Genomic DNA, 16,287 nt, shown 5'->3' with positions numbered 1-16,287 from the left:
TCTGCGCTCCGCTTCTTTTGAGCGTGTGGCCGTGTTCTGTCAGGGAGAGAGTCGACTGCCAGTGCAGTGCTGTGCGGGACCATCATTCTTTAACACGACGACGGTGGGCGATGAATCCATTTGGCACCGCTACAATGCGGAGATAAATCTTGACTTTCGGACCGCAGGGACGAACATTCATGACGGCGGAGGTGTGAGAATATTCCGTTTGCAACATCAGCTACCAACCCAGATTTGACGCATGGATTCAAATCGTGGAATACTGACGTTACGGAGGAATGGTCGTGAGACCATGAACTGTAGCTGGGGGACAGAATTATGGGTACGTATAAATTATGAATGCATCTCAGGTGATTTCAGGAAAAAATGGGAACCAGCTGAGATATTCACTGGTGGTGGTCTCTGTGCAGGTGCCGCTGCAGATCCAAGATTAACGTTCTGCAAATCTCTATTAGCTTGCTAGCCAGTCTATCCTTGCTGCACACAGACAACTTTGTTATCCCAGAGATGAATGTGGCATTGTTATAATTTTATTTTTCAGATGACGGCAGATGCAGGTAGCATCTGCAAAAGAGTGACAGTGTGCTGTCAGAGACCCATGCAGTGCATAACAGGGGGCACAGTTGATCCATGGCTTTAGCAGCCTGTGGCAGGTGTCTGCTAGCCACATTGCCCAGTTAGCAGTAGCAAAGCCCCCTCACATTCACAACACCCTACCACAGTACCTGCTAACAGTCATTGGAAACCCATTAGTAGGCGCCCAAGCCAGCCAGCGCTAGCAGCATCCCTATGCGCCGCAAGGACCAACAACATGTAGGACATGCGAGCTTGCTGTGTTTCTATCAGCACTTCCATTGACAACAATTCGCTTGATTCATATAGTGTAATAATACTCGGGCTTTTGGAGAAACCGTATTTTTTGTCCTAGTATGTTCCTAGACGCACGTGCTGATGTCGTTGTTTATGTAGGTAATCTGGGATCTCGGGCGGGCAGGCAGGCGGGTCATCTTGTTTACACCCTGAGCCACCTGTCAAAGGAGGCGCAAATCCAGCGCGATTTATCCTAGAAAAATAGCGTGGCCATATTTGTTTACATGAGATTTACTGAATTTTCAGACCACACACTGCTTGAATAACTGCAGCGTTACGAAAACATCAAATTATGTTCTGAAGTATGTTTTGTGTGTAGCCCATTGTATTGTTGTTTTATGTGATATTAGTATGATGTATTCCTAAATGTCTGGAGGTTAATGGCAGATTGCATTGGCTCATTCAAGTTAGGCCGTGATATATGTGGGCCTAATTCGTCTGTTGAGTGCACTAACACTGCAACGAGCTGAACTCTATTATGCTCGTGTGTAATTGACATTTGATGTGAAGTGTATTTCAGGAAGGCGTTGCAGTTAAATTTAAATCGGTCTTTCGGACGGTGATCATTATGGTGACCTACAAGCCTAGTTTCTTTGTTGCATTGATGTCGGTGACATCAAACACTTTCTCTGTCTCTGGACTGGGACAAACTAGGGCAACAGGGGTGTGGGAATCTATGTTGTGTGTGTGTGTGTCCTGGTGTGGAGATGTGCAGAGAGGGTCAGACACATCCCAATTATAGAACGATGCTAATATATTGCTAGACAGACAGACAGTGTAAATTGGCAGCACAAAGGGTTAGTCTGGCATGTGTCACTGCACAGCAATCTCTCTCTCTCTCTCTGTCTCTCTCTCTCTCTCTCTCTCTCTCTCTCTCTCTCTCTCTCTCTCTCTCTCTCTCTCTCTCCACACACACACACACACACACACACACACACACACACACACACACACACACACACACACACACACACACACAGCCACACAGTGATCTGTCAACGTGGGAGGTGGTGTGTATATGGTGTCATCTGTCACACACATGGTCCGCTAGACATAGTGCTTGAGGATGGGGCAGTGATTAAAGGGCCCTCTTTGCATTTCCACGATACAGCATTTTCACAAGACTCGCTTGCTTGGAGAAGCACAACAGCGAGAGAAAAAAGACAGCAACTGGGTTGCCTTTTTGTCCTATAGTAGTCATTCTTTGTAGCGTCAGTTGATGAAATGTTCAGGCTTTGCACAAATGGCTCTAAATCCCTCTCCATCTTTCTGTTTGTTTGCTGTGCCTCTGTTTTTCTCCCCCAGGACCAGTTTGATAACTTGGAGAAGCATACGCAGTGGGGGATTGAGTTTGTGGAGCGGTACACCAAGTTTGTGAAGGAGCGCTCGGAAATCGAGCTCAACTACGCCAAACAGATCAGGTGAGCAACAGCATGCCTGTAAATCTAGGCTGTGTTACATGACTGGCTGGTATAATTCAACCACAAGCATTTTATTTTTATGTATGTACGTTACATTCGTTTTCTTCGGCATCCACACACTATAGTTTACAAACAACATAAAGAGCTGCTCTCAGTGACATTTTTAGAATCAGTGTTTCCCGCAGAATTTTTGTTAGTCAAGATGGTGGGGAGTTAAAAGTATATATTTTTGGTCAAGCAACTTCACAAAAAATACATTTACAACATGAAATCTTCATCTTCTCAGGGGACCCAGTCAAGGTGGTACAGTAGGTGTTTCTTGTCAAGGTGGCCGCCTTAGCAATAAAGTGCTAGGGGAAACCCTGAGAATGTTATGGAGAGGTCGGAGCAGAGTTTGGCAGTAGAGAATTGGTAAACCTCCCTCCCTCACGAATCCTCATACAGCTGTGGTGGCCATGAGCAGCCAGCCCTTTGGAGCAGTGTTTCTCAACCTTTTTTGTCCTGCGTACCCTCTAAGCAATTTTGTCATATGATGAGTAGTACCCCCTCACCCTCACTCATGCTCTGTTCCTCTATCCAAATGTGACTACACTCCATATATTTGCTATTATTACATTTTTCCGCGTACCCCCTGAGGTGTGCTCGCGTACCCCTGGTTGGGAAACACTGCTTTAGAGAGCCGCCCAAGACCTTAAGCCTGCTGATATTGCACCTTTGGTCTCTTGCCAAAGGGTTGCCAGGAGGTCATGAGTTCCAGCCTTGAGTGGTGGGCTGTGCAGTAAGACCTTGGTTACAAAAGCACTCGTTTGTCTGTAGAAATAAACTCGTCTTCTTATCTGTATTTTAATTTATTTCAGTCTGTGGTCTGGAGACGGATGCACGTTTTTTAAACATTTAATCATGGCATCTTGCCATTGCCTTGGGTTTTGTGATTGCTCATGATTACTGTGCTCTTAGACCTCTACCTATTGTGCCACTAGATTTTTTCAATAGCTTTTGTGTTTGTGTGTATGTTGACTCTGTGTTTACACCGTTGGCACTAAAACATCACCGCTACTCTTCCAACATGTTTGCTTCCATATTGTACAGGGTATGAGTTACAGTCTGTGTCACTGTCCCTTGTCACATTATACTGTAGATATGCACAGTGAAAGTACACAATTTTATGTGTTAATATCCTAAAAGAGGACACCTTTATACAAAGTGCTACCCAGTGCATGTACAGCATTTGTGTGCATTGTGTCTGTGCTTTTGCATGTGTGTGTTTTTGTATTTCTGCTGGACCCTGTTTCTCGAAAGCATCGTTACTAACTAAGTTAGCAACTTACTTGGTTGCAATGCAATTTCCCATTGGAAAGCTAGTAAGTTGCTACCTGGTTAGCAACAATGCTTTTGAGAAACGGGCTCCTGCTGGTCTGTGATGCGTCTGCTAATGGGTAACATGCGCAGCAGGCGAGTGTTGACACCGTCAGCATGTCATCGCCATGGTTACGGGTTGGGGTTGCTTGCTACACACTGTTGTGTTGACCCACATTTTAATATTCCATGATTGGTCGCGTTAGTGCCATCTCTGTGATTTCTGTGGAGAGAGAGAGAGATAGAGAGAGAGAGAGAGAGAGAGTTTTGAGTATAGAAAAAAACTTAACAATGACATCCATCACCCCAATGACATTTATACAGCACTACAGCAGATATGGCAAGCACACAAGTACCAACAACACAAGCAACACTCAACATAGTTAGGAAAACTGCACAATCAAGTAGGGCTGCAAACGATTAATCAATTAATCGACTTAAATCGATCAATGAATTAATCGATTAAAAAACATTAATCACAATTAATCGATAATTCAACTGACAAGAGACTCAGGTGAAATGGGCATGTGAAAAGTGTGTGTGAAGAGGGGTGTGAATAGTGGGAATATTTAAATCACCTTTGGATTAAAGAATTGAAATAGAATTAATTTAAATGTGGTATTTTATCTCAATTTTTAATTAAAATGTTTAGATTTAGTATTTTTTTTTCCGAGAAGCATTGAGATTTCCGGGGGAAAACGCCGCTTATCAATTAATCGTAAGTCGACCGATAAGGCTATCAACTAATGATTAATGAATTAATCGATAATTTGCATCCCTACAATCAAGTTACACCAGCTGATGTGCACGTCTAGGGTTTTTTTTGTTCTTGCCAAAACTGCTGATCACAAGAGGTAATCACGTTTAGTAATTGTGATGCCAAAATTCATGAAAGCTGTCGGGGTTATTATTTTTTGCCATAATTGAGCAGCCCTCAACGTCACCTCTTTATTGTGCAACCATCCATACCACCCCTCCCTCAAGCACACACATCACACACACACACACACACACACACACACACACACACACACACACACACACACACACACACACACACACACACACACACCAATCTCCAACTATAGATTCATACAAAGGGGAAAAATTGCAACGTTAGTTTTATACTTGTAGGAGCGTACTTGCGCGCCTCACAAGAAGAAGAAGAAGCCTGTAACAGCCCAAATGTCTGCTGATGAGGGGTGTTTTTTAAGTGCCCGCTCGGCCAAGACTCACATTAGTGGTCAGTGCTATCGTTGGCAAGCTTCTCTAATGGGATAGCATAGTTCCAATAAAATCAGACGTCCCATACAGCACTGTCACACATACACACGCACACACACGCGTGCGCCCCCCCACACACACAAGGATCATAATAGGTCCACAGAGAGATACACACAAAGACACTCACTCAAGAAACAGAAGAGTATAGCTTCATATTGAAATGGCGCCTCCAGCCAACTCACTCACACACACACACACACACACACACACACACACACACACACACACACACACTGTATATACGCTCGCACATATAGCTACACATTGAAATTGAGCCTCCAACTAACACACACACACACACACACACACACACACACACACACACACACACACACACACACACACACACACACACACACACACACACACACACACACACAATGATATGAAGCCCCTAGCTGCAGCCTGTTGCAGTGATTGCCATGGAGGACCAAAGGGTGTGTGTGTGCGTGCGTGCGTGCGTGTGCGTGCTGTGGAAGCTGGTATGCTCTCTCTCTCTCTCTCTCTCTCTCTCTCTCTCTCTCTCTCTCTCTCTCTCTCATGCACATGCACATCCCTGTTGCATCCTTGTTTCACATACATTCACGAACACGCTTAACGTACAGACGCACATCTCCACACACACACACACACACACACACACACACACACACACACACACACACACACACACACACACACACACACACACACACACACACACACATCCCTGATGCACCATTCAGTCTATTCATGCCTTCAGCCAGATTGGTACCACAGCGTCTATTGCACCACCTCTTCCTATTGGATGAGCCCTCGTATTGTAATGGGGCATGCTTTTAAGCATGTGTGTGTGAGTATGTGTGTGTGTGTGTGTGCGTGCGCGTGGCCGTGTGTGTAAAAAGCTGATAAGTACTGTGATGATAGGCGGTGTGTGTGTGTGTGTGTGTGTGTGTGTGTGTGTGTGTGTGTGTGTAAAATGCTGCATTTACCCTTTTGTAATGTATGTGTGTTGTGTGTGTCGTGTGTCTGTGTACAATGCTGCATTTGAGCAGTCTACACATGGGGCCATCGTGGACAACAATGCACTAACCAGTGCTCATGTCATTTGAGAGTTTATTTTTCAAAAGGGTCAATGCACAAACTAAAACATTATCTTGTGTTTAGCGAGGAGAGGTCTCTTTCCCAGGTTGTCAGTAGCAGTACATGAATAACGTGTCTGGATAACGACTAGCATCGCCCTCGCTAGTGGTCATGCTAAGCGAAGCTAACTCGTGGCTGTAATAATTATTAAATATCTCCCCCGCTAGTCATGCTAAGTGAAGCTAACTCGTGGCTGTAATAATTATTACTAAACGTTGTCCCCGCTCGTCGTGATGCTAAGCGACGCTAACTGGTGGCGGCTGGCTGTTGTTGGGAAGGGAAGGGAAGGGAAGGGAAGGGAAGGGAAGGGAAGGGAAGGGCCAGGTGGGAGGGGTGAGCGCGCGGTGCGGGCGCACACACAGGTTAACCGTAATCATCTCTGGCACCTTTAGTCTGGTCCGCACACACGCCTCCCTCCCTCCCTCCCTCCCTCCCTCCCTCCCTGCCTCCCTCCACTGTTACCGTAGAAACTGGGCTGTTACGGGACAGACAGGCAGGCAGGCAGCTACGACGACGTCCTCTGCTGTAGGTCAGCTGTGAGATGCTGTGTGTGTGTGTGTGTGTGTTGCCGTGGTGATGAGACAGGAGGCAAGGCGAGGTGGGCTAGGCGGGCAGGCAAGGCAAGGCAACACTGGCTGGCTGGCTTGGTGATCTGCCTAGCAACACAGTATACAGGCAGGCACATGGAACAGCACAGCACAGCCACTCTCGCTCGCGCGCTCAGGGGAGGATCAGACTGGAGGGTGTGAACAGAGACGGCGATGGGGGGTGGGGGGAGAAAGATGGAGAGAGGGAGTGATGGAGAGAGGGAGGGGGGGCGATAGGAAGGGAGGACAGAGGGAATAAACATGAGGGGGAGAGGTGTGGGAGAAACAGAGATGAAGTGATGAAGAGAAGACAGAGGAAGGGAGTGAAGGAGGGAAAGAGAGTGAGGGGAGGAGAGAAAGTGAGAGAAAGAGAGCTAGGGAATGATGGAGGGAAAAAGTGAGTGAGGAAGAGAGGTATAGAAATGGAGGGAGTAGGGAGAGAGAAATGGAGAGCAGAAAAGAATAAGAATGAGGGGGAGAGAGTCAGTGGGGGCTCTACATTTGAGAAGAACAAAAAGACTGTAGCCAGAGACAAAATGATGGAAATAGACTGTTGAGCAGAGAAGAACAGAAAAAAAGACCTCGGTGCGAAAAAAAAGATAGAGACAGACAGAACATGGGGAAAAAAACATGTCAGGAGAGGGAGAATAGACAAAGAGGAGGGAAAACGAAAGCAGATGTAATGCAGGTGTAATCTTTTAAATGTGATGTACAGTAGCAGGAGTGCAGTGCAGGTGGATGCAAAGGAGGACAGTGATGCTGCGCTGCCACAGACAGACACTAAGAATTGGAGATGGGCACAGACGCGACGACACAGACAAACAGAAAAGACAGAAAGAGAAGCACAGAGATACAAAGGCTGTCAGACATGCACAGGCAGATACAGTAAAAAAATAAAACACAGACACGGCACAGGACAGTGCCACAGACAGACACTAAGAATTGGAGATGAGCACAGACACGACAGGACACTACAGACAAACAGAAAAGACAGAAAGAGAAGCACAGAGAGATACAAAGGCAGTCAGACATGCACAGGGCAGGCGGTTAAAAAAAAATACCAAAAAGACAGAGCCCGAAAAAAAAAGAGAGAGACTGAACAGAGACTGATACAGCCTCAGACGAGCACAGATAGACAAAGAAGACGTCCTGGAGCCACAGCAGGGTTTAGGGACCAAGCACAGACATGGAGTCGTAGCAGTGTTGCCAGATGGAAAATACTGAATTATCGTACCAAAACCTTAAAATTATCGTTTTTGGGGGCTTTTTGGGAGGGAATTATCGTAAAAGACCAAAATTGCTGTTTAAAGGCATCTAAAAGAATTGAATGACAACTCGGAGATTATTGTACAAAATCATACTTTTTTCATCGCACAGAGGACAAAATGGACAAAATGATGGTACAAATCTGGTAATTATCGTACATCTGACAACACTGAGTAGTAGTAAGGCATCACCGACAGACGAGGGCAGAAGTGAAGATAGCACAGCGCAGGTAGGACAAGGCTGAGGTGGACAGATGCGGATAGCTAGAGGGTGCAGACAGAGACGATGAGAAAAACAAACAAACAGAGAGAGTGAGACAAAGGCAGAGAGGAAAAAAGACAGATAGAGGATCGCAGGCGCCAAGGTTTTGGACAACATGACTGAGAGACAGACGGGCAGAAACAGACAGACGATTGGACCATTGGAGGGAGGCAGATATACAGACAGGCAGAATGTTAGACAGACAGGCAGGCAGGCAGGCAGGCAGGCATAGACAGGCAGGCAGGCAGGCAGAGACAGGGGCAAAGACGGGCAGGCAGGCAGAAAGACAGACAGGCAGGCAGGCAGGCAGGTAGGCAGAGACGGGGGCAAAGACAGCCAGGCAGGCAGGCAGGCAGGCAGGCAGACAGGCAGATAGACAGACAGGCAGGCAGGCAGGCAGGTAGGCAGAGACAGGGGCAAAGAAGGCCAGGCAGGCAGGCAGGCAGGCAGGCAGGCAGGCAGAGAGACAGACAGGCAGGCAGGTAGGCAGAGACAGGGGCAAAGACGGGCAGGCAGGCAGGCAGGCAGGCAGGCAGGCAGGCAGGCAGAGACAGGGGCAAAGACGGGCAGGCAGGCAGGCAGGCAGGCAGGCAGGCAGGCAGGCAGGTATAGACAGGGGCAAAGACGGGCAGAGGACCATTGACACCAGGCTGCATGACGGACCATTAGATGCGGACAGACAGACAGACAGACAGGCAGGCAGACAGGCAGACAGGCACTCAGACAATGAATCCCACCACTGGAGGAGAGCATAGCATCACAGAGACAGACAGGCAGAAACAGACAGGCGAGTTGACCCTTGGAGGCAGGCAGACAGACAGACAGACAGACAGACAGACAGACAGACAGACAGACAGACAGACAGACAGACAGACAGGCAGACAGACAGACAGACAATCAGCACAGACCCTGGGGTAGGGGGATCACAGACATGAGTCAGCAGGAAAAAAAGGGTAACAGACAGCAGGTAAAGAAGAGCTGACAGGACCAGATAGATACAGACTGGGCAGCCAGCTAGCACGTGGGAAGCAGTTTGAATAGCTTCGGATAGCTACCACACAATGAAGGGAGCTGTCTGTCGGTACCTGATCTGCACCGGCTGCTCGATCTGTTCTGTTAGTGCCGGCGTGCGTAATTATTATGTTTTTTGGAAACTGACCAGTTTTGTGTCTGCGCCACAGATGTGGTGTTTAATGCGCCCGACGGTTGATTTATTTTAACCAGTCGGATTTTGGTTTCATTTCATTTCGGCTTCATTTATTTTCTGTGCATGTGCAGAGCAAAATCTGGCTAGTGGCATAAAGTGAATCATGTATTGCCAATCAAGAGCACAAAACTAGAGTAGAGTAGAGTACTTGTATTTATCCCGAGGGAAATTAAGGTGTCTGACAGCTATAGATACAAGACATACTTTAGGTACAAGACAACACAGTAATACGCATAATTAGACATTGCAGTAAACATATATCAACAAGCTGAGTATTGCGAAATGCCTTACATCAGTTAACATCCACACACCCCGCGCTCTCTCTCTTACTCAATTACTCTCTTACTCACTTACGCACACACACACACACACGCACACAAAGTGCAGATAAGACAGAACTGACAGACAATAGAATACAGTATGGGTGACCGGGGCATAGTAGCCTAGATTAATAACCACATGGGTGGTCCTGGAAAAAAACACTGGGCATGCCATTTCCAGAAGACCAAAGTTATTTATTTTTATTACTAAAACAGCCAATGGGATTTAGAGAGCCTTCTGATAGGGTGGATCTGATTGTCAAGTGGGTGGTCACTGGCCCCACCCAGCCAGCCCACCTCATAGCTTTGATGGCCAGGCAATGCGGACTAGACATATTGAGTATCTGTAAACGGGCAGGAAGGCTGCAGTATGGGTGGAGTTCTCACAGTTTAATTGATCACAGAGAATCAGGCAGTTACAGTAAATGGATGGTAAAGAGTAGGGCTGCTCGGTTATGAGAAAAATCAATGCCACAATTATTTCATTCAATATTGATATTACATTTTTAGACAATATTTCTTTTAAAGGGACACTGTGCAGGAAATGGTCAAAAAAAGGTACTGCAACTTTGCTGCNCATTGAAACAGCGCTGCCTGTTGCCAAATTTGATCTTAACATGAAAGTTTACTTAGTAATAAACAAATATTTTCTTGTATGGTCCAAGTACAGTCATTTTTGCACCTTAAAATGTTTTTTTTTTGGAAATTCAAAATGGCGGACCATGTAGAAGATCCCCCTTTTCATGTATGAAAAGTGCAATTTTTCCAGTCATAATGACTACATGGAATTTGATGGTGGTGGTAAGTATTCGTGAAAAAGGTAACATTTGTGAATGGGCAGCATGAATTCTGGAAATGAACTACTAAAAATCTCACACAGTGTCCCTTAAAAGATAAATGTATTGTGCTAAACAATCCACAATCATCCTTGCCTTAAATCGGAATTAGTCAGATTTGTGTGTTCACAAGACAACGTGGATGTGACATTAGGAGGTTTTGTTAATTTTCTTTAGATTTTTCTACAAACTGATACTGGAGAGAGCTTTCTGATGTTGTGCCCATCTTACCATGTCAGTGCAGTGTTTCACCCAGAATTTTTGTTAGTCAAGGTGGTGTGGCGTTAAAATTGTATTTTTTTTGGCTAAGCACCTTTAGAAATTACATTAACAACATGAAATCTTGATCTTTTCAGCGGCCTAGTCAAGGTGGTAAGTGTTTCTTGTCAAGGTGGCCGCCTCAGCAATAAAGTGCTGGGGGAACCCTGATGTCAGTGGTTGGTATTAAAGTAGTATGAGCTCTACACTACACATGGTGCCAGGGGCAGGAAAACAACAGGTGTTAGCTAGGTAGGCCCATTGACTGATGAATTTGATATCACTCTCCAACACGGAGCTGAGTACATAATATTCTATAATTAATGTCTCATCTCTCTCTCTCTCTCTCTCTCTCTCTCTCTCTCTCTCTCTCTCTCTCTCTCTCTCTCTCTCACTCACTCACTCACTCACTCACTCACTCACTCACTCACTCACTCACTCACTCACAGACACACACACACACTCTCATACCCACACACACACAGACACACACACAGACACACACACAGACACACACACACACACACACACACACACACACACACACACACACACACACACACACACACACACACACAGGCTCATGCATCAATGACAATGGTGCTGGTTGGTCCACCCCTCTACCTCCTGTGACATTGTCTCCACCCATAGTAGGCAGACAATCTTGGAGACAGAGAGAAGATGTGGGGTTGAGGGGAAGGTTGGGGGGTTACAGTGTGGACGCATCCTAATGCATTCACATCGCTATCCTTCGGGTGCACATAAAACAATGCACCTTAACGTTCCTTAGAGTAGAGTATAGTAGAGTAGAATATCATTTATTAATCCAGAGGGAAATGAAGGTGTCCAGTAGCGTACATACATAAACACAGAAGTAGACACAAAGACATTACACACAGCACATATATTCACCATACATAAATTCACAAAGTCAGATCTCTCCCTCCCACTCACACCTTAGCTTGCGTTGCTCACGTTGACTATGTAAGGGGTTCATATTCACAGGCTGATTTATTGGTGGAGAGACGGCAGGAATATGAGGGTTTATAGTAGAGGACAGACTGGGGGAAGACGGCCACACAGGACACACAAGCAAGGATGGAGACAGAATAGGAATATTGAAAAGGAAGAGCGGAGCGGAGAGGAGATGAGCTCATCCTTTTGGCACAGGGACAGACAGGGGTGGACTGGGGAAGAATTGGGGCCCGGGCACTTTTGGCTTAAAGGGCCCCTCATACTCAGCGGCGCAGAACGGACTCACCGTTGGGCCCTGCACCCTCGTCGGCCCCCATTGGGAGGGAAAGTAATCTCACCCCCCCCCTGCTGGCAACGTTCCAAGCCTCTGAATGAAATGAATGGGTTTTNTCGTAGAAAATGTATATCTCAGCCCTGACGATGAAGTAGGAGTAGTGGCAGTCATATATTATGCATGTTGGCCCGTTTTATCGAATCAGGTGGTTTTTCACTGATCTGAACTGATTTTAATATTCTTTAAAAAGCTAATACAGAACTACACTGACTTACTGTTTACTCCATGTAATTAGCATAGCCAAATTAGCATAGCCAAACATGAGCCAGAGAGGTGGTTACTCGTCACTACAGAAGCCATCATATCTACTAGAGGAGTTAAAACCAAACCAAACTAATTGCGTGTATATATGTGTAATAAGAAGACAATATGGAACTCACAGGAATACAAGAATGTGAAGCGAAGAACTTGCTTAATTCGCGTTCATTTGTTTCTCTGTGTTGTCAACGAGGCGCGAAGCACAGCATGCTGGGAGCTGTAGTCCGTTTCCGACCAGATTGGCACAATTTCTATTTTTCTTAAAAGGGCAAAAAATTACTCAAGATTTTCACAGGTAGTAGTTCATCCTATTGTGTAAGCTGAAAATGTGCCTGGTGTTCAAGTTCCTTGTCATATCTTTGTGGGATTTTAAAAAAAACTTGTCTATGGGAGTTTCAATAGGATCGCCCTGGTGTTTGGAACGTAACCGCTAGGATCGCTGTTTTCCACTTTCCCTCCCAATTTTCAGAATTATTTTTTTTAAAAATAATTTCTGAAAATAGGGGCCCGCGAGGGTGCAGAGCCCACCGGGAAATGCCCGCTTTGCCAGATGTCCAGTCCAGCCCTGGGGACAGAGCAGACAGGGATGACACAGATGCAACACGGCACGTAGAGGAGCGGAGCGGAGCGGGGAGGGTGCCAGCGGAAGCAGCAATGAAACCAGGCAGATTTTGACAATAATGTTGTCATGTTTATTGCATTGATCTTCGTGTCATTCCTAATTAGCTGCGGATGATGTCATCATGCGTTTACAGTAGCTCAGTTCTCCACAGATTGGGGGTGGGTGGGTGGGTTGCACAGCACTGCAGCAGACAGTGATGACACAGATATAGAACTGGTGCAGGCAACAAGAGGACATAGCAGAAGCAGAGACCCTACTACACGAATAGGACAGACCCTACACAGATAGGATACAGATACAGATATGGGCATAATACACAGTACAGTGCTCAATATCTACTTTATGTACTGTACTGTATACGTATAGATATTTATTCCTGGTCTACAACATATTTATCCTGGTCTTCAAGTTTGAACTTGTTGAGCCAAGACATCTTTTTTGCTGAGAGAGGACAACATGAAACACATAGCCAATATGAATATTACTTGACATTAGAGTATTGAAATATTCATGCAAAAGGCACAAGTCTGCCAATCAAAATCCGTCAATCAATCAGATTTTTACAATTAATATACGTAGCACGATATCACACCTAGATACAGTAGTTGACTCAAATTCTTTCAAATATGCATACGCACACTAATCCCCACATTCATTTGCACACCAGAGGTGCATTTCTTGAAACCATAGTTGCTAGCTATGCTATCTACTCTGCTGTTTGCAATGCAATTCCCTATTGACAACTACCCAAGTTGCTAACTGGCGAACAACTACGCTTTCGAGAAATGCACACCACCCTGAGAAAGGAAACGAAGGTCAAAAGCACAGAGAGGAGAGTGGTGTCGTTATGTTATGTTGCCTCATGAGGTCCCAGCAGTCCAGACATGGTTAGCAGACACATTACAGAGAGTGAAGGGCACAGACATGCATTGCACACACATACCACGCAAAGACGGGAGGACAGGAGACAGACAGAAGTACACATATGGGAGGACACACACTCCACCGTACTAGAAGGGGAAGAAGGGAAGGCGAACACGGACATGGACATTAAATTGCGCACACAACACATGCCATGCAAAGACGGGAGGACAGGACACAGACAGAAGTATACATTCGGGAGGACACAGACAGTACTAGAGATAGCGAAGGGAAGGAGAACACGGACATTCAATTGGGCCAGTGTTCTGTTGAAATGGGCCGCTGTGCTGTCGAAATGAGCTACAAGTAGCCTGTTAACATAGCTGTAACGTTAGCTCTATCCCTTACCACTAGTGGTGCTACTCTTTCTGTAGTGTTGTGTACTAGCTGTGTAGCTCAGCTTGACAGTTATAGCATATCAACAGAACCAGTGATGGGCAAAATGTATTCATTAGCTACAATCTAGTGCCACATTTCCCTTGTTTTACCTGGCCAATTCAACCAGGTGATCATTCAACCAGCCAATCACCTGACAGGTAAAATCAAGTCATTTGGAAATACTACGTGGCACTTGATTGTAACTAGGGATGCAAACGATTGATCGATTAATCGACTTTAATCGATTCATGCGTTAATCAGTTAAAAAACATTAATCGCAATTAATGGCCAATTCAACAGACAAGAGACCCAGGTGAAATGGACATGTTAAGATTGTGTGTGAAGAGGGGTGTGAATAGTGGGAATATTTAAATCACCTGTGGATTAAATAATTTAAATAAAACTAATTTAAATGTAGTATTTCATCTCAATTTTTAATTTTATTTTTTAGATTTATAGAAACATTGAGATTTTGGGGGAAAAAGGCTGCTTATTAATTAATCGTTAGTCGATTGATAAGGCAATCAACTAATGGTTAATGAATTGATCGATAATTTGCATCCCTAATTGTAACTAATGAATCCATTTTGCCGGAGCGCTCCAGAGCTCAGTTCTGCTCCCCTCACGCCATGGCAACACAGCCAGCCGGAGCTGTGCTGCCTCCCTCTGCTTGTGGTATTTCTAGAAATATTTGATAGATATTGACAACAGTGAGTAGAGGGGCAAGCCTCTGTCCGTCCCACCTCATTTCAAAATCCAATTTAATAACCACTGCTGACGCCAGCAGACGAAAACGAAAGTAAAAGCCAAACTGGGAAACTCCAACTCCCATTGTCATTGTGACACAGCACTCCACAGCACACAAATGTTTACTGCACACTGCACACAACGAAATTGCATTTATGCCTCACTTGTGCAAGGGGGCAGACCCCATTGGCGCCCCAAGGGAGCAGTGCGGCGGGACGGTACCATGGCTCAGGGTACCTCAGTCATGGAGGAGGATGGGGGAGAGCACTGGTTAATTACTCCCCCCACCAACCTGGTGGGTCGGGAGTCGAACCGACAACCTTTGGGATACAAGTCTGATGCCCTAACTGCTTACCCATGCCTGCCATAAACTCACACACTGGACAGAGTGGAGGACATATACACGGTGTGCTCCTCCACTGGAGAAACATGAAAGTATAGACCACAGAGCTAGTAAAGACAAAAGGTAAGAGCGAGGTAGTAAACTAATACTCTTCAGAATAGGGGTAAAAAAAGACGGTCAGGTACTCTGAGACAGACTTCATGGCAGAGAAGAAGGCACTGGCAGATAAGAGCCTAGAGGCAGAGAGGTTAAGTAGCCCAGCATGGACCCCACACATACAGGACACCAAGGATACAGGAGCCAGAAGCATTTAGAGAGGGGCACCGACAGCAAGAGGAGAGGACATCGCACCATACGTTTACACTAAGGCCAATGAGGAGCAAAGGAAGCCATTCATTGCCATGTTTAATTTAGGAGACAAAAGGGGAGAGGTGGGATGCCAGACTCCAGACTGCTATCTAGACTGATAGACCGAGGATACGGCAGGAAGGCTGCCAGACTATCATGCATTGCGTATAGATGACATGCTGATTTGAACCGACTATAACGCACAAGTCTCCAATAATGTTATAAAAAATTATTACACATTAGTGAGTTAATTAACTTTCAGGTGTGTGTATGTCAGGAAATCCCTCTGCTATCACACACAAGCCATAATGTAAGTCATGAAATTGCTTTGCGTTGCGTCTGAGGAGCACACGTTAACTTCAGAAGGCGTCACACCAACACGCAGAATGCACTAGCGTGCGAGGCAAGGTTTATTGTGCATTTCATACAGCAATTCAATTCAATACAATTTGCGTCACACACAACGACAAAATGATGTGGTGAAAAAAAATCATACAGTGAATCACTCTAAATATAAAATCATAAAGTATCCTAAAAGGAGAAAAGGGATAGATGGAATCAAAGGAGAGGAGC

General features: G+C 45.5%; 1 protein-coding gene across 1 annotated transcript in view; it reads left to right on the top strand.

Moving 5' to 3' along the window:
* The first annotated feature begins 56 nt into the window (after window positions 1–56).
* Window positions 57–16,287, top strand: part of LOC134445381 (formin-binding protein 1-like) — a 62,590-nt gene continuing 46,359 nt past the window's right edge. Inside the window, exons 1-2 of the mRNA XM_063194464.1 lie at window positions 57–322; window positions 2,176–2,291. Of these exons, the coding sequence (XP_063050534.1) occupies window positions 242–322; window positions 2,176–2,291 (197 nt within the window). The 5' untranslated portion in view covers window positions 57–241. The remainder of the gene's footprint in view (window positions 323–2,175; window positions 2,292–16,287) is intronic.

Source organism: Engraulis encrasicolus, chromosome 3 (genome assembly GCF_034702125.1).
Source record: "Engraulis encrasicolus isolate BLACKSEA-1 chromosome 3, IST_EnEncr_1.0, whole genome shotgun sequence".
Classification (NCBI taxonomy): Eukaryota; Metazoa; Chordata; class Actinopteri; order Clupeiformes; family Engraulidae; genus Engraulis; species Engraulis encrasicolus.
Note: the sequence above shows the minus strand (reverse complement) of the source record. Positions and strands in the feature narration are given on the sequence as shown.